General features: G+C 45.8%; 9 protein-coding genes and 1 non-coding gene across 10 annotated transcripts; 6 read left to right on the forward strand and 4 right to left on the reverse strand.

The window, feature by feature from the left end:
* Positions 1 to 340: 340 nt before the first annotated feature.
* Positions 341 to 755, forward strand: C8R40DRAFT_1070903 (uncharacterized protein; the record flags this gene model as incomplete). The annotated part of the gene is made up of 2 exons (XM_046226287.1): positions 341 to 544; positions 594 to 755. 2 exons carry the CDS (start codon positions 341 to 343, stop codon positions 753 to 755), a joined length of 366 nt encoding a protein of 121 aa, XP_046084400.1.
* Positions 756 to 1,200: 445 nt separating this feature from the next.
* Positions 1,201 to 1,274, reverse strand: C8R40DRAFT_t170. Its single transcript has one exon. It is a non-coding gene; the product is annotated as a tRNA-Ala (tRNA).
* Positions 1,275 to 1,369: 95 nt separating this feature from the next.
* On the forward strand, positions 1,370 to 2,014 carry C8R40DRAFT_1050074 (Pre-rRNA-processing protein TSR2-domain-containing protein; the record flags this gene model as incomplete). Its single annotated transcript, XM_046224604.1, has 1 exon — positions 1,370 to 2,014. A coding segment is annotated over one exon (645 nt), but the record flags the coding sequence as incomplete, so codon positions are not given.
* A 113-nt stretch (positions 2,015 to 2,127) lies between these two features.
* Positions 2,128 to 5,072, reverse strand: C8R40DRAFT_1172503 (root hair defective 3 GTP-binding protein; the record flags this gene model as incomplete). Its single annotated transcript, XM_046231864.1, has 11 exons — positions 2,128 to 2,280; positions 2,335 to 2,401; positions 2,458 to 3,040; positions 3,093 to 3,231; positions 3,287 to 3,877; positions 3,932 to 4,268; positions 4,318 to 4,484; positions 4,545 to 4,630; positions 4,680 to 4,754; positions 4,810 to 4,907; positions 4,960 to 5,072. The coding sequence occupies 11 exons, from the start codon at positions 5,070 to 5,072 to the stop codon at positions 2,128 to 2,130; spliced, it is 2,409 nt and encodes an 802-aa protein (XP_046084402.1).
* A 116-nt stretch (positions 5,073 to 5,188) lies between these two features.
* On the forward strand, positions 5,189 to 7,338 carry C8R40DRAFT_1113106 (uncharacterized protein). The gene is made up of 10 exons (XM_046228446.1): positions 5,189 to 5,246; positions 5,308 to 5,355; positions 5,418 to 5,462; positions 5,522 to 5,602; positions 5,655 to 5,779; positions 5,835 to 5,945; positions 6,002 to 6,044; positions 6,099 to 6,560; positions 6,618 to 6,780; positions 6,832 to 7,338. Exons 1-10 carry the CDS (start codon positions 5,243 to 5,245, stop codon positions 7,169 to 7,171), a joined length of 1,422 nt encoding a protein of 473 aa, XP_046084403.1. The 5' UTR covers positions 5,189 to 5,242; the 3' UTR covers positions 7,172 to 7,338.
* Positions 7,332 to 8,579, reverse strand: C8R40DRAFT_1253784 (cyclophilin-like domain-containing protein; the record flags this gene model as incomplete). The annotated part of the gene is made up of 6 exons (XM_046233740.1): positions 8,483 to 8,579; positions 8,382 to 8,429; positions 8,221 to 8,333; positions 7,850 to 8,170; positions 7,433 to 7,792; positions 7,332 to 7,378 (listed from the first exon to the last, which is right to left on the reverse strand). Exons 1-6 carry the CDS (start codon positions 8,548 to 8,550, stop codon positions 7,332 to 7,334), a joined length of 957 nt encoding a protein of 318 aa, XP_046084404.1. The 5' UTR covers positions 8,551 to 8,579.
* A 1-nt stretch (position 8,580) lies between these two features.
* Positions 8,581 to 10,149, forward strand: C8R40DRAFT_1113113 (small GTPase superfamily). The gene is made up of 9 exons (XM_046228447.1): positions 8,581 to 8,788; positions 8,845 to 8,874; positions 8,938 to 8,988; positions 9,044 to 9,087; positions 9,215 to 9,277; positions 9,325 to 9,353; positions 9,408 to 9,480; positions 9,533 to 9,674; positions 9,727 to 10,149. Exons 1-9 carry the CDS (start codon positions 8,758 to 8,760, stop codon positions 9,825 to 9,827), a joined length of 564 nt encoding a protein of 187 aa, XP_046084405.1. The 5' UTR covers positions 8,581 to 8,757; the 3' UTR covers positions 9,828 to 10,149.
* Positions 10,067 to 10,868, reverse strand: C8R40DRAFT_379055 (Tim10/DDP family zinc finger-domain-containing protein). Its single transcript, XM_046234874.1, has 5 exons — positions 10,754 to 10,868; positions 10,626 to 10,705; positions 10,505 to 10,573; positions 10,410 to 10,449; positions 10,067 to 10,354 (listed from the first exon to the last, which is right to left on the reverse strand). Exons 1-5 carry the CDS (start codon positions 10,794 to 10,796, stop codon positions 10,278 to 10,280), a joined length of 309 nt encoding a protein of 102 aa, XP_046084406.1. The 5' UTR covers positions 10,797 to 10,868; the 3' UTR covers positions 10,067 to 10,277.
* A 22-nt stretch (positions 10,869 to 10,890) lies between these two features.
* On the forward strand, positions 10,891 to 13,245 carry C8R40DRAFT_1113121 (DnaJ domain-containing protein). Its single transcript, XM_046228448.1, has 8 exons — positions 10,891 to 11,050; positions 11,113 to 11,214; positions 11,274 to 11,291; positions 11,343 to 11,525; positions 11,576 to 11,823; positions 11,872 to 11,938; positions 11,994 to 12,794; positions 12,850 to 13,245. The coding sequence occupies exons 1-8, from the start codon at positions 10,943 to 10,945 to the stop codon at positions 12,997 to 12,999; spliced, it is 1,677 nt and encodes a 558-aa protein (XP_046084407.1). The 5' UTR covers positions 10,891 to 10,942; the 3' UTR covers positions 13,000 to 13,245.
* A 227-nt stretch (positions 13,246 to 13,472) lies between these two features.
* Positions 13,473 to 15,663, forward strand: C8R40DRAFT_1161603 (uncharacterized protein; the record flags this gene model as incomplete). The annotated part of the gene is made up of 9 exons (XM_046230144.1): positions 13,473 to 13,536; positions 13,591 to 13,772; positions 13,825 to 13,871; positions 13,934 to 14,078; positions 14,129 to 14,749; positions 14,803 to 14,920; positions 14,974 to 15,080; positions 15,211 to 15,316; positions 15,374 to 15,663. 9 exons carry the CDS (start codon positions 13,473 to 13,475, stop codon positions 15,661 to 15,663), a joined length of 1,680 nt encoding a protein of 559 aa, XP_046084408.1.
* Between the last annotated feature and the right edge of the window lie 33 nt (positions 15,664 to 15,696).

The raw sequence follows: 15,696 nt of genomic DNA on the forward strand, positions 1-15,696 counted from the left end.
CGAAGGCTCTTTCGGGGACTACGCATGCTCGAATCATTCAAATGCTTAATCTGGATCATACGCAGTAGGGGGGGTGTTGGACTGGTACTCCGTATGCTCAGCTTTGTCCTGTGCGACCCTTCCGGCCACCGATTCTAACTTACCCCTATATTTCTCGATTACCATATAATATTCGATACATGATTTTATACTCCCTCAGTTGTTTCTCTTATCAACTGAGGTGAGATTACTTATTTCTTTTCTTAGTCCTTAGTCTTACTCAAGTACTATAGGTTATCACTCAACAGGTATATAGATATAATATTGTTGTTTCTCTTATCAACTGAGGTTATCACTCAACATGACGTTGATAGATGACAAAGTGGCTGAATTTGAATGGACACTCTTTGTCAATGCATTGTCCAAAGTCCGAACTATGACTGCATTTGAGCTTCGAATGCAAGGAGGGCATTGGTATACACAGGTGTTGAAAGTTTTGAATGCAGGACCGCAACTTCAAATGCTGAAGTCTGTCTTTAGGGGAATTTGGTATCAGCAAATCCACGTACATTGAAAGAATGAGTTACAATGTGTACTGATAATATCCACAATAGGCTAATGATGAAGTGGTTGACATTTTTGTTGAACTATTGACACGACTGGAGAACATTCAAGAGATAGTGGTGATGGTGACAAGTCCCGATGCAATTTCCGATGCAGTGAATTATGCATTAGAGCTTATTAGCAGCAAATTTCGAGGGGATTTGATTGGCTGAGAACAGCTCCAACCAATTCAGTTCACGTCAAAAAGTGATTTTGCTAATGAGCTCTATTGACAAAAGTAGGTGTACCAAGGAGAACACAGATGAGGGTCACTGTTTACAACTCGACTGAAAGAAAGGCAATAGCAAAGTGGGATGGAGTCATTTTAAGAGATAATGTGCGTTTGAAAGGATTTGTGCAATGCGGTGAATATTTAACGTTAAGAAGATTGGTCAGGTAGCCTCTGTAGTAAACAAAATTGATAGTGAACAAACCAACATTGTGCGACGGAAAAAGTTCATTGTAATAATGGGTGTGAGAAGGTGTGCAGATAAGATTATGTAACGTGAGGCGAAATGATAATCTGAAAAAGTGTGGTAAAATCTTCACGCGCGCTAATCGGGCAGACTGGAGAAGGACCTAAGCAAGCAAGGTCTAATATTTAATCCTTTCAGTAACTGGACACACTGGGAATTGAACCCAGCACCCCCCGCATGCTAAGCGGATGTGATAACCAACTACACCATGTGCCCTATCCTGCTTTCCCCAAGTATCCTATGAGTAGAAAACGAAGCGTATTGGGATGATGTACAGGAGTGTACAGGAGTCTCAGTGATTCAGATTGTAGACCACGATGTCTTCTGCACCTTCCCCTTCACTGGTTCTCTTTGCTCGCGGGGTCATCGCCAGGCTTGCTCTCTGGGAAACGCTCACCCTAGCCGTTCAAGAGTCATGGGGCGGCCCGGGCGCAAAAGAAAAACGGACATGGATGGCAGGCGTCGTCGTCGATATGTTCGAGGAGAAACAATCTAAAACCAACTCAGCATCATCCTCCAACGTCGATTCCCGCGTAGAACCAGAGGACATCGAGGATACTCTACTCCAAATCATGGCTGATGAATTTGAAGTCCATGTCGAGGATGGTAGCGCGGAGACCTTGGGCAAAGATATCGTCCAACTATGGGACGCGATCATAAACTCAGCCAGTCCTAGTTCTACAACGATTACCCATTCTGAGGGTGAGAAAAAGGTTCAGGAGTGGGAGTCACGCGTTGAGAGCGCAAAAGGGCGCAAAATCCAGGCGCATTACCAAGAAGCGGTCGAAGAGGATGGCGATTGGGAAGATGATGATAGTGAAGGTGACGATGAAGACGGTGATCATCCGATGGACGAAGATGAAGTTCCACACCTTATCGATTCCAACCGCGGTCAGAGAAAACCAGAAGTTGACGAAGATGGCTTTACTCTAGTTTCGAGTCGACGAAAACGGTGACATTGCACATCGTAGCAGATCGTAACACATCATACATAATGGCCATAGAATTACCCAATCTAAAACATGCATACATAGTGCAATCATCCACCATAGAGGTCCCTGACAAATTATTACATGGGCGATCCCTCCTGTCGTTTCCTCAATTCGTAATCCTCTTCTTCGATCATGGAACTCGACTGTGACCGAGCATTGTGAGCCTGTGCTTGTGCAAGCATAGGCTCGGAAAAGTGCTCTCGTAGTTTTTGAGTGGCTTGTCGCTTGATCTGCAACGATGGTTCATCAGTCACCATTATGATCACATAGGTAGAAAAACTGACCTCTAATCCCATAGTCTGCGTGATACTTAGTAATGGGCCTGCTAATCCAAGTTGTATGATGAGGTACCTGTTGTAGCTTCATCAGTGGTTCATCCAGGTGTAAATCACAGGTCATCCACTCACGCAGCAGCGGCAGCCATCAGCAAGAACATGAAATATATAGGGTTGAACAACACCATCATGAACTCGTTCCAACCCAGTACCAACAATACACCATACATCCAAAACGGAATTTGAGCCACACTCGACACTGTACTCCGTTTCGCCTCAACATACGCCAAATCCGCGTCCTTTCGGAACTTGGCTGCCAGATCCAAAGCTTTAGTTTCGGAAAACACTACCAGGGAAGATTCGAAATCAAAAGCTTCCTCAAGAGAAGAACCAGAATCTGACGAGGAGATGGCATCCGGAGGAAGAACGTACGCCACGGAGGAATCTAGGGGCACAATTTTGGAGTACAGAGGAATTAGCTCGAGGGTTTGTTCCTTTGCTTTTCTGTAAACCCCGTCGATATCATCTTCCGGCTTCCATACTCTGGGTACACCCTGCTCGTCGTATCGGAACCGTTCCTCGAAATGTGCTCGTAGTCTGCCTACGAACACAGAGTCTGCCGTTTGCTCGTCAATCTTGCTCCGAAGGGCCTGCCATGCACGTCGGCGAAGGGCGGCTAAAGAATACGTATTTTCTTCTTCCGTGCAGTTGAAGCCTATGAAAACTTTAAGACTAAAATTGAATACTTGAACAGAGTCGACGTTTACTTGTTGCTTTGATCAAATAAGTTGATTCAGCCTTGTCTAGAGTTTGCCGGAACGCCTTCAAAACCTCGTCCCACATATTGGGCGACCCTTTGTTGAGTGCCAACTCTATTGGTTCCGAAATCTGCTTCTTGAAATTCCGCTGCGAAACGAGAGCATGTTGAGAAGAAAGCAAAGGCTTCGAATAATAAACTCACCTCGATGGTGTTGACCATCTTTTTAGTTTCATCCTTCCTGCACTGATCAGCAACACTCTGCACCTCCTCTCTTAACAATTCCAGCTCTTCTTCCCAATTCCACTCTGTCTTCCCCTCTTCAGAATCATCTACCACACTCTCCCTCGCACCCGTTGTAAATCTATTGTCGCACTTGGCCTTTGCCTTGCTTACTACATCAGCGAAATTATACTCTTCTCCTTTCATCCCTTCCAGAATGTCTTTCTTGAATGCTCCGAGACATGCCTTGTGTAAGTTCTTCAATTGACCTAGGAACAGAGGCGATAGCGTAGCATCGAGTGAGACAATCAAGTCCGCGCGTTTGCGTTTGTAAACGCCTTGGTGATAGCGCGATGCATCCCGGTCGTATCGTTCTAAAGCCACCGTACGCCAGCTGCGCATCATAGCGCCCAGTCCTTCTACAACCTTTCCAGCTTCAATAGGTCGTTTCTGAGGCTTGGCTTGTTCGTTGAATTCTGTAAGGGCGACTGCAGAAATTTCATCGCAACGGAATTGTGCAAGGAGCTCTTGCTGGGTCGGAAGGTCGAGATCTTTGTTGCTTTGGACTTGTTCCTACACGGCAAAATGAGACAATGGATTTTGAGATGTAGAGTGCGTTGACCTTACCCATATGTTCTCCATGTAGAACGCCACGCCATCGGCTGGTATGCGTTTGTGATATATAGATTTGAAAAGGTAGTCCGATTTTGTCTTGTCCACAAAGCGTCCTCTCAAATTGCGCGTTTCTAACTCGAACTGGTCCGTTGCAAGAATTTTATGCGGAAGCGCGGTGAAATCAAGGTCAAAGTAGTCTGTCAGTTGACGATCTTTGAGTTCATCCGGCTTGGATAGGGAGTCCCAAATTCTTTGCAGGTCCGCAGTAAGAGTCGCCTGGAGGTTCGCGAGAGGCGTGGTTCCAATGTGGTCACGGATGACGAAGAGTAAAAGAGTGCGACCATTTGTGCTATCATAACCTGAGCTGAGTGAAAGCCCAATGATAGAAACATACGCACCCGTCCTGTGCCTTCTTGCCACCAAATAATCCAAGATTGACTTCAAAGACTGTCTTGAGCAAGCCCATATTAGCGCCCTGGTATAAACCAACTTGATGTTCCCATAAGTTGATAATAAGTACTTCGGAAGAGGCAAGGGAGAACAAGGCGGATTTGCGCTCAAAATCCTAAAGTCCAAGTTATGCATTCAGAACTCTCATTCCCCATGCATTATTATTTATACGTACCTGGTCCTCTCCACGTTCTCTGCCGTCGGTGCCTTCCACATCCATAACCATGATGTTCATGTCTTTCCCTCTGCACATCCAGATGCCTGGAGCCGCCTTAAGCATTCTATAAAAGATTATTTGAAAAGTTCTAACCTTTGGTCGTCTGTTGCCGTTTCGTTTCGTCCATGACGTCGAACGTAGTGCCAAACAGTCTGTTCAGTAATGTACCTGGCGAGGAGCATTAGTTCCAGAAAGGTGTCATCGCTTGTACATTCCAACTAACTCTTGCCAGTGGACTGAGAACCAAAGACAGCAACAATATTGTAGTTGAAGCCTGCATCCCGAAGGTCCCAGCGTTCGATTTGCGACGTCAGCTCCGACCTATACACAGTTCGTTCCAATTCAGTGGAAGGGGAATTGCTCAACTACATACGTGAATTGTTTCTGGTCGTTAATGATTTGAATCCGCTCTGAGAGTGGGCTATGTCCGTTTGTCATTGGACTCGCCAACGCGTTCCCAAAGGCTCCTATTGAGGCGGAAGCCATTTTTTGAGCGACAAGAACTTGCTTCGGGGTTGACGACAGAGTAGAATATTACAGTGAGGCCTGAGGCCTTGAGGAGGACTGAGGTTAAATAAAGATTGAAGTTGTACGTCACAACTATGCTTGCTTATGTCACATGATTGCAGCCCAACTTTTTGCTCTCTCACCGCATTATGCGTAGGTCCCTCTGAAGTAGAATTTCTTGGTATCAATGCTGATCCCCTGTTGATCTTTGCAGCTCCCAAGAAAGCTAAAAAGATTTCTCTGAACGAGTTTCTTGAAACTGGTAGGATTTACTGTTACCAAATCATTTTTCCTTCCGTCTCACTTTACTCTGCTCTGTTCTAGCACCAGGATCATGGGCTGATGAAATGGACGAATTGCCCTCCGCTCGTGAGTTCGAGTCGCCGCTGTAAATGTCTGTTTGGTATTGATACATTGTCTATGAGCAGCTGCGATGAGGAGCGATGATGACCAAGGCCACCAAAATGACCGCTACGGCCGTCGAAGTGATGACTTCTTAGCCTCTCGACGTGTGTACATCTTTCCGGACCATTTCTTCGGGCTAATGCTTGAGAACGACAGCTGATCGCGCTGCTCTACCACCTCGTGAGGACATTCCTTTACCAACTCAGCCCCCGTACACGGCTTTCGTTGGCAACCTTCCTTTCGACCTCATAGAAGCAGAACTCGAGGAGTTCTTCACAAAGGCATGTCGCATTCGTGGCTCTCACAATTACTGGAATTCTGAGTGGTCCAATTTAGACCAAGTCGGTCAAAATTATCAAGGACAGAGATGATAAACCAAAAGGATTCGGGTATGTTGAATTTGAGGATCTGGACAGCCTCAAGGATGCTATTTCTAAAAGCGGCGCTGTGAATATCCTAACTTTCTTTTTCTGTGCGTTACAGAGACTTATTAAGTCTATCAGGCGTTTTCAGGAAGGACTATTCGAGTTAGCGTTGCAGAAGCCCGTGAGTACTTGATCTCTGAACTCCATTTAAAATTTCCTGAACTGTTCTACCCAGCCAAGGAACGTTCAGGATTTGGCGGAAACGACGATAGCAAATTTGACAATCCCTGGAGAAGAGACGGACCTCTACCAGACGTCTCATCATCGCGAGATTCCTCACGTCGCAGATTCGATGGACCTCGTCCCGACCCTCTTCCGAGTGTTTCCGAGGACGCCAACGACTGGCGTTCAAGTCGACCTCGGGCAGCTTTGCCGGAGCCCGAAACTCCCACTGGATCCATGAGAAAAAAACCCATTGGCTTTGGTTCCGACAACTCTGGGGCCGCTGATCGCGACGAGGTATGGTCCAAGGGGTCGAAATTCAAACCTGCAGAAGAGAGAGAGAACGCGGCTCCGACCAATAGGTTCGGAAGTGGTAGAGGACGAGGTGATATGGGCCCTCCGAGAGATCCTGTTCCTGAAGAGTCAGATTGGAGAAGTTCCTCTCGGGCAAGACCTGCCCGTGACAACACCTCTCGTGAGTTGATATTTCAACTTCGCCGAGAAAAGGAAAGCTCAGTGTATCTGTATACAGCTACTGGCTCTACGCCTCCCACACCGCAGATGGGAAGACGCAAATTGGAATTATTACCCCGATCGGGTAACGGCTCTAATGTTCCCAGCCCACTCTCCTCTCCAAAAATTGGACCAACCCCACCAACTTCTGGATCTCGCTCCAATCCTTTCGGTACTGCCAAGTACGTCCAGTTGTATCTACAATGTGTTTCTTTGCTGAATGTTAGGCTCAGACCCGTAGATGTCACGGCCAAGGACATCGAGATTACTCAAAAGCTAGAAAAAGATCGTGAGCTCAACCGTATCTCCATGTCTCGGACTAGTTCTCGGACTAGCATCGAACGACCTATCAGCCGTAACCATACGCCACCAGCAAGTGCTGGCTCCCATTCCCAGCCACCTTCCTCTCCACCTGCTCCCACTTCCAAAGTCATACCCCAGGGAATGAGTGCCAACGTGCGACCTGCTTTCAGTTTTGCTAATGCAGCCGCAAACAAGAAGAAAGCTGAAGAAGCTGAAACGATTAGAAAGGAAGAGACACTTGCAGAAAAGCTGGGTGAAGTTACTATATAGTGTTCGGTGCCTTGACACGCTAAAACTTGAGTTTCTTATTTATAACCTATGTGTTCATAAGTTCAGCGAGTGCCTTTTCCTCGCACGTCTCTTTTGCTAGCCGATCAACATAGCTGGCTCGATGATTTACCAAAAAAAGTTCAATTCGGTTTACAAAACATTATCTAAATCGAACATCTGGGTCAATGTATTTCATTCTTCCTCGACCTGGGGATGCTCAGTAACGAAACCTGCAAGGATTTGAAGATAAACTAATCTGACCTTTGAACCTTACGCCATCTTGAGTTTGAGACTCGGCATCATATTTTCCCTTCATCCTTTCCAACTGGATTTTTCTATCCGCGGCCAACCGCTCGTTTTCTTCCCGCTCCAGACGTGCATCGTACTCTTCTTCAGTTTCCCCCCTAAAATTGAGTTTGGCTTCTTTTTCGATACTATCTGCGTTTTTGTCATTCCGGTGTTTGCGTTTCGATTTTTTACGACGATGACGCTTGTTGGACGAGTCTGATTCGCTGTCTGACGAACGAGAAATTGAGCGGGAATGACGCGAACGACGTCGTGATTCTCTTGGTTTTTCCTCTTTCAATGGTTCCGGCTCTGATTCCGAGGGAACTAGTTTGGCTAGAATATTGTTGTTTAGGTTTTGTGGATAGCGTCGACCGACAGATAGAAACATACCTGGCGGTTTTTTGAGTTCCAACTCCCCGCAATTGTGTATCACCACAGGACTTAACGGCCTATCTTTTCCATCGACAGGTACTTCTGCAATCTTCTGAACAACTTCATCATAGCCTCTAAGCACTCTGCCAAAAACGACATGTTTTCCGTTTAGGTGTGGACAAGGCCGCAGGGTGATGAAGAACTGTGAACCATTCGTATCAGGTCCTCGATTTGCCATACAAAGCAACGCTTCAGAATCCAAAGGTCTAAGTAAGTCTTCATCTGCAAACATTCCTCCATAGATAGATTCGCCGCCAGTCCCATTCCTTTTCGTGAAATCTGTCATAATATATAGTTTAATGTTTAACAACAGAAGTTTGTGCTCTGACCTCCGCCTTGAATCATAAAATCTTTTATAGACCTGTGGATGATGGAGCCTTTGTAATACAGCGGAACATCAGAGCTGGTACGGCCTTTCTCCCCTGTGCAAAGTGCACGGAAACTGCTCTGGTCAACGGTGAATGAGAAGAGAAAGAAGGAAACTACATACTTTTCGCTTGCCTTGGGAGCGCTGTCATTGTACAGCTCGAATATAACCCTGTGGGCCCATCAACAACAATGCCAAACGCAAATTAAAGCGTTCTTACTCACCGTCCAAGTAGTTCCCCTCCCTCAGAAAAATCCATGAATACTCTGGACCTTACCATGCTGACCGTCATGCAACTGTCGGATGCTAATCTAGTTGCCGATACAGCTTTCAGTCTCACGATGGTTGGTCACGACCTCGTGTATCTACATATATCTTTGAATCTGACAGCCTTCCTATCCTTTTTGTATTTCTTTTACCTCCCCCCGCGTTATCTAACGCTACAGCGTCCTCAGAGCCCTGGTTTGCTCTGCCTTCACGGTTCAAAGTGTGCGAGTGTATGGCCCAATTCAAAGTCGTCGTTCTAGGGGGTAAGACAGCATCCTAGCTATGAAGTCTCAAGTGATAATGACTGACTGTTGAGCAGCTGGGGGTGTAGGGAAATCTGCTCTCACAGGTAATAATGGTCGTCCAGCTTTAAACGCCAACCAGTTATACAAACCATTTGCGGCTATCATAGTTCGATTCATTCAGGATATATTCGTGGAGAATTATGACCCTACGATTGAAGGTGAGTTGGCTCGCCATTATGTTAGCATGAAAATTCCTTAACCGTCCTACTCAAGAGGAATACCGCCGTTCCATCTCAGTAGATGGGACTCTCACATCTGTGCGTTGCTTTCCCTCTCTCCTACCACCCACTCAAATATCTGCCGTCGTTCCACTTTCATCAGAGCGTCTGCCTCAATCTGTTCACATTGTCAGCTTATACTGACCATCATTTTGCTGCTGTTTAGCTTGAAGTCTTAGATACAGCAGGCCTTGAACAATTCACCAGCCTGAACGAAGTTTACATCAAGGTATGGTGGCGTAAACACTTTTGCCGTGTACCTTACCTACATTCTAGGCCGGCAAAGGCTTCATTCTAGTCTTCAGGTCGGGTTTATCGTTTCGTCCCCCCGAATAAATTCTTCTCACGTCTGTTCGCAGTCTGACCCAGGAGGCGAGTCTGAAAGAAGTCGATCACCTTCGCAAGCAAATAATTCGTATCAAAGGCGAAGCTGTAAGCCTCGTTGAGACACAGGATTTGCCCAATTAAAATTCTTTGAATTCAGGGAGCAATACCTATTGTGGTTGTCGGGACAAAGTTGGACCTCGTGAATGAACGTGAAGTGCATCGCAATACTATTCAAGCTCTTGCTAGTCGTTGGAAGTTGCCTTTCTACGAAACGTCTTCGAAGAGAAATTGGCACATATGTGGGTTTGGGTTTAACTGAACATGCCTTAATCTCTCTTACTCTCTTTGCAGCGGATGTCTTCGAAGATCTTGTTCGACAGATGCGTGCACGATACCCTCCCGAGCAGCCGTCAATCAAGAAATCAAAACGACCATTGTGCTTAATCATGTAATTCTCTGCACATATTTTACGACACACCATGACCACTTATGCTTGCCACGACTTACTCTATCTTCCATTCATCTAAACGCGGACTTCGTCACCAGTGACATATTCTGGGCACACTATTCTTCTGACCCTCCTACACATTCTATATACCTTGGAGCTGTCTTTTAATATCACATCGTTTTCTATGCAGTGCTCTCTCTTGACATTCTTGTAACCATTTACAGACTAGACAAATGGATACATATGTAGACAATCTTGGTCTTCATATATACGTGAGTCTTGGGTAGTATTCGTCGGTTCTTCGCAGTATTCAACAGGTGCAGACATATACTCGCTTCATTATGGGGCCTGAGATCTGAGACCTGAACGATGATTTCTGAAAAGTTAAAAAAAACTTTTGTGATGTGAGAAGGATACGATATTTAGGGCAATCTACATAGGATGGGACAAAAGCTCAATTGAAGGGTGTTGATTCTGATTCTGAGCGTTCTTTGGCTATCCGGGAAATGTAGGTCTTACTGACAATGTTGACTGGAGGATTCTGACTTAGAGCATTATTATGAAGGAGGAAGGAGAATCCACGCACAAGTGTCCATGAAGCGGTCAAGGCATCGGGTCAAACATGTCTAGGATAATTTCTCTTGAACGAACTTCATGACGATACAAACAGAAAACGCGCACTTGTTCTGAACTTGACAATGAATCTCCAGGCTTGGTGACGCAGGCTTTGAAGCATCGTTCATTCATGTTCTGGCGTCAAGTTTTCATTGAGGTGGGACTATGTCAACAGCTTTAAACATACATTCATGAGTTGTTGTGCGTTGGCTTGTGCTAATTCGTTCCGTACTTGATCCATGATTGCTTGTTTGCGAGCCGCACTATCTTCATGAAAGATATAAGCTCAATATGCTCAGTACGTGGTCCACTTACCCGTAGATGAACTTGAAAGCGGATTTTTGAAAAAGTCGGACATGTTAACACTGAGTACTGAAGCTGAAGTACTGAACGTGAACTCGAAGGGAAAGTGCTCAAAATTTTAATGACGCGACGATTTTACCCACGTGACTTACTACTTTTTCCTTAAAGTTATACGTCGCTTCCGTCCTACTCAGAAAAAACATGGGCGCTGGAGCATCGAACTCTGGACAAAATGAGATTCAGAATGAAATAACAGATTACTATCAGCTCCTTGAAGTAGAAGAAACTGCGACAGCGGATGAAATAAAGGTCAGTATTGCGGCGCAACTCTCTTCTTTTTTGTATGCAATCTCCATCACCTTCTATCGCAGCGTTCATTTCGTAGACTTGCCCTTCTTCACCATCCGGACAAAAACAAAGATGATGTAGAAGGAGCCACGAAACGATTTGCAGAGTTGCAACAAGCATATGAGGTATCTGAGATCATCAGTCGGATTTCAATAAACACATCGATTGACCAGTGGCATGTTAGGTTCTAAGTGACGATCAAGTAAGCTACAGAAAACTACGTCTTTATCAGGTCTATATTGTGCTCAAGTAGGAGAGAGCTTGGTACGACTCGCACAAGGCATCGTTGGCTCCGGAGCCTGACGATGAAACTGTTTACGAAGATATACGCAAAGGAGCACCTCCTTCCCGCGCTCGGGACAGAGGCTTGTCCGTGCGCCAACTTAGTCGCTTTTTTGATGCTACACTCTGGAAAGACTTTGGAGATGAAGGCGATGTGGGCATTCTACCTTCGCCTTTTGTGTCTCTAAATTGGTCAATTGTCAGGGTTTCTACGCTATATATCGCAGCGTTTTTGCTCGTCTGGTAGCAGAGGAAAAGCTTGTATCTGATGACGAGGTGTACCTACCTTCTTTTGGATATTCACACTGGCCGTGGGCACCTCAAAGCAAAGGAGAAGAGGCTACTGCGGCTCGAACTTTCTACAATACGTGGATTAACTTTGCAACGGCCAAGGACTTTGCATGGTCAGATGCCTGGAATATATCAGAAGCTCCCGATAGACGAGTGCGCAGGTACGTTTGAAATGATGGTACCGCACAATCGAAACTAATACCAATTAGACTTATGGAGAAGGACAATAAAAAGGCAAGAGAGGATGCTCGGAGAGACTTCAATGATACCGTCAGAGTGAGTCATGAAAACAACTGTGGTTATATACATACAATATCGAGATCAAATTCAGTCTTTGGCTAAATTCTTGAAAAAACGGGACCCGCGGTACAAGAAGCATATCGCACGGCAAGCAGAGGCTACTCAAATGCATGCATCCGGCTCGTCTACCCCAAATTCTAGAAAGATATTTACACCGGACGCAGCCTACATCGAGCAGGACTGGCAAAAAATTGATAGTCGAGTTGGCGAACATGATTTGGAATGGGCTGTTGCAGAGGGAGATGACCCTGAAGAATGGGAATGCGTTGCGTGTAACAAGTCATTCAGAAGTGAGGCTGCATGGGACAGTCACGAACGAAGCAAAAAGCATCTAAGAGAAGTAGAAAGGCTTCGTAGAGAAATGTTGGACGAGGGAGAGATGTTGGGCTTGGATCAGGCGCCGCAGTTGGAGGTTGAAGAAACGGCGCCAAGTATTGAGGACCATCTTGATTCCTTCCTGGATGAGCCTCCGCGATCTCCTTCCCCTCCACCTAGCGAACAGGAAATTCACACATATGCGGCCACCCCAGAAGCTTCTCGTGAAGAGAATGGGGAGGAAAAGAATTTACGTCACTTGCCAAAAGGCAAGAAAGGCCGGGAAAAAGCACAACCTTTAGCGACGTCTAAAGAGCCTCGTACAAAATCTGAAAAAAAGATGCAAGGTTTGGATCATGCTTTCTTTGAAGAAGCTGGTTCATCAAACATTGGCTCTATTGAGCAGGGAAAGGACTCTGCCAGGCCTGATTCAGGCGAGAAGCTGGAGCTGTCCAAGCGCGAACAACGCAGAGCACGACAGGCCAAGAAAGCGGAATTGAGCGGCGCAACGCATAGTGTTAGCAAATTTTTCTTTCGCATGCGCCTGTATGAACTTCTGAAGCATTTTACAGATACAGTGCAACTGGGCTGGTTGTGGAAGATTCTTTGAGAGTAAGACTAAACTCTTCGTGCATGTCAATGAAGAGGGGCATGCAATTCAGAGTGAGGTTACTCCGAGGCAAAAAATTAAACGAGGAAAGGGTAAACCTAGTATAGCATAGTCATGATCATGTTAATGGTCAATACGAGGGCGTCTCTTTAAATATCACCGAGCGAGCGATAGCGTGTACTACGTCGGTCAAACAGTCGAGGGCGCCCTTTGAGCGTCGATAAATTATAAGCACGAAGATCAACGGACCAGGAGTCCAGGACTCAAGATGCACCGCTCGTCGTAGAAATACGGGCGCCTAGGCCTTGGCAATGAATCAACTTTGACTATCTGACATCATGGATTGATAAGCGCTGGGTGTCTAAGTCTCTCTCTTCAACCTTTCAATCCAGTATCTTCCAGGCTGAGTCATTGACCCTCAAGGCCTCAACAAACACACAAGGACTGGGCCCTCCAACGAATATTATATCTAAAGTCAGGATACGAAAGAACCCAGAGGCGCGTAAAGTGAGTGGCGCAAAACCTTTGGCCAGGTTCTCTAGCTTAGTGCTCATTACTAGGATTATACTCCCAACCTCAACTGCTATGACCGTGACACAACGCAAGGCCCAAACCAATCACGATCAAACCAACCATGATGATATTGCTCGTATGCCGGGTTTCAAATCTTTCTCAAATCATCGCTCATTCCTTCTTGGTAAAGTTCACGAACCTGGCGGAGAATACCATTGTGATTCTTGCTCAAGCGATCTGACACACGCTATCCGTATCAAATGTGCCGACCCGGTTTGCGAATCTGGAGATGGTGTAGACTTATGCCCGACCTGTTTCTGTGCAGGCAAAGAATTTGCAGGTCATAAACGTGGACATCCGTACCGGGTCATCGTGCGTATAATCGACAAAGGAGTCAACTCGGTTCTTATAGAGTGTGTCTTAGGAAATCAGTTCACAGCCTATCTTCTCTGAGGACTGGGGCGCAGACGAGTATGTCCAGATCCTGTTATTCCCAGTTTAACATTCAACAATCGCTCATCATCGTGGCACAGGGAGCTTTTGCTTGTTAAAGGCATTGCCACTCATGGTTTCGGCAACTGGAAGAAAATTGCTGAAACCGTTCGGACTCATACAAAGGAAGAATGTGCTGCCCACTACAACGAAGTTTATATCAATTCACAAAGCTGGCCATTACCAGTAAGTTCTTCTTCGAGTCGTCATATCGATCCTGTTTCGACGTAATACAGCCGATGGATCGAACATTTGACATAGACCCCGCAGATTTCCAAGATAGGAAACGACGTCGTATAACAGAGATGAACGCTGCACCTTTGCCTCCATTGAAGCCTACTCCAGTATCTCTTCCTGGGATACACGAAATTACTGGATTTTTCCCTGGTCGGCTGGAATTTGAACACGAGATTGACCATGAAGCAGAAGATCTAGTCAAGGACTTGGAGTTCGGTGTGGTCATGCAGTATGGGGGTGATCAAATCCCTGAGGATGAAAACGACCTAGACGTCAAGGCACGTCTACGATGGGAAGATGAAAGAAGGAACGGCGGAACATCCGGGAAGAAAGGTGTATTCGCTGGAAAAAGTGCAGGAAAAGGTCTCTCAAACGGCATCGTGAATGGTTATCATTCCTCGCCTCCTTTAGTACCGAAAGAAGTAACAGCTCCTTCAAATTCTGGTAATGAAGAAGGGAATGAAGAAGATGTCGAGGAATTAACGCAACCACCGCCTATTGAAACCGAAGACTCCTTGGCGTTCAAGTTTACATTAATGGAGATGTACTTCCAGCGCATTGAGAAACGATTGGAGTCCAAATCCATCATATACGATCGCGGACTGCTCGAATATAAAAAGGTATGGCCCGTTACAGAAGTCTTCCTCACTCATGATTGAATATGACCTTGTAGATCCAAGCTTCCGAGAAGAAACGACCGCGTGAAGAAAGGGAAATTATCCATCGATTTCGACCGTTTGCTCGACTTGGGACAGCTGCTGACTATGAAGCTTTCACTGCTGATATCTTGTGTAAAAGTCACACATTCGGTTGATCAATGGTCGATACTCATGCTTTGTTATAGATGAGGCTTTGCTGAGGAAAAGGATCAAAGAACTTCAAGACCAGCGACGCCTGGGCTTGCAGACTGCTGGAGACGTTGAAAAATTCGAAATTGATTGTACCAGACGTGTAAGAATGCAACAATGTACTTTATAAGTGATTTATGTTCTGACCTACCTTCTGTTCTTAGCCCCAAATCAAGGCCAACAACCGAGAGGCATTTGCAAAGTCTATTCGCCAGTCCTCTGTCCCTGACCAGCGTCGAGCAAGTCTTACTTTACATGGTGATGATGGTAGAAAGAGTCACGATAGAGAAGCCACGCCCTTGGTAGGCAACACAACTGCACCCGTCGTACGTCGACCTCGTAAGTTTTGCTAATTCCTGCAAGCCTATAATCACCAATTCACCCTTTGTCCTTTAGCACCACCCCTCAATCTGGCCAATAGCCCATCGCTGCATTTACTTACTCAAGGAGAACAGACACTTTGTTCCCAACTTAGGATACTTCCAAAACCGTATCTCGTCATTAAGGAAACCCTTGTGCGAGAGTACGCACGTCGTGGCGGTAAGCTGCGTAGGCGTGAAGCGCGGGATCTTGTCAAGGTCGATGTGAACAAAACAAGTCGCGTATGGGATTTTTTGGTGCAAGCTGGTTTTCTCAAAATAACACCTGATGTTGACCCTTCAACATCCACTCCTTCTACCAGGTAAGAGTGTCTTACAATTTTTACATTGAGGTCCTCA

Source organism: Lentinula edodes (genome assembly GCF_021015755.1).
Source record: "Lentinula edodes strain Le(Bin) 0899 ss11 chromosome Unknown C8R40scaffold_26, whole genome shotgun sequence".
NCBI classification, from domain to species: domain Eukaryota; kingdom Fungi; phylum Basidiomycota; class Agaricomycetes; order Agaricales; family Omphalotaceae; genus Lentinula; species Lentinula edodes.

Coding starts and splice junctions, on each gene's coding strand:
- C8R40DRAFT_1113106 (XM_046228446.1), top strand. Junction 5,946..6,001: donor CTATTTCTAAAAGCGGCGCT/GTGAATATCCTA, acceptor TAAGTCTATCAG/GCGTTTTCAGGAAGGACTAT. Junction 6,561..6,617: donor TGCCCGTGACAACACCTCTC/GTGAGTTGATAT, acceptor ATCTGTATACAG/CTACTGGCTCTACGCCTCCC.
- C8R40DRAFT_1113121 (XM_046228448.1), top strand. CDS start 10,943: ATGGGCGCTGGAGCATCGAACTCTGGACAAAATGAGATTCAGAATGAA. Junction 11,824..11,871: donor CCCGATAGACGAGTGCGCAG/GTACGTTTGAAA, acceptor AATACCAATTAG/ACTTATGGAGAAGGACAATA. Junction 11,939..11,993: donor ACTTCAATGATACCGTCAGA/GTGAGTCATGAA, acceptor GATCAAATTCAG/TCTTTGGCTAAATTCTTGAA.
- C8R40DRAFT_379055 (XM_046234874.1), bottom strand. CDS start 10,796: ATGTCCGACTTTTTCAAAAATCCGCTTTCAAGTTCATCTACGG. Junction 10,450..10,504: donor CATTGTCAAGTTCAGAACAA/GTGCGCGTTTTC, acceptor AAATTATCCTAG/ACATGTTTGACCCGATGCCT. Junction 10,355..10,409: donor TGACCGCTTCATGGACACTT/GTGCGTGGATTC, acceptor AGAATCCTCCAG/TCAACATTGTCAGTAAGACC.
- C8R40DRAFT_1113113 (XM_046228447.1), top strand. CDS start 8,758: ATGGCCCAATTCAAAGTCGTCGTTCTAGGGG. Junction 9,278..9,324: donor TGAACGAAGTTTACATCAAG/GTATGGTGGCGT, acceptor CCTACATTCTAG/GCCGGCAAAGGCTTCATTCT. Junction 9,675..9,726: donor GAAGAGAAATTGGCACATAT/GTGGGTTTGGGT, acceptor CTCTCTTTGCAG/CGGATGTCTTCGAAGATCTT.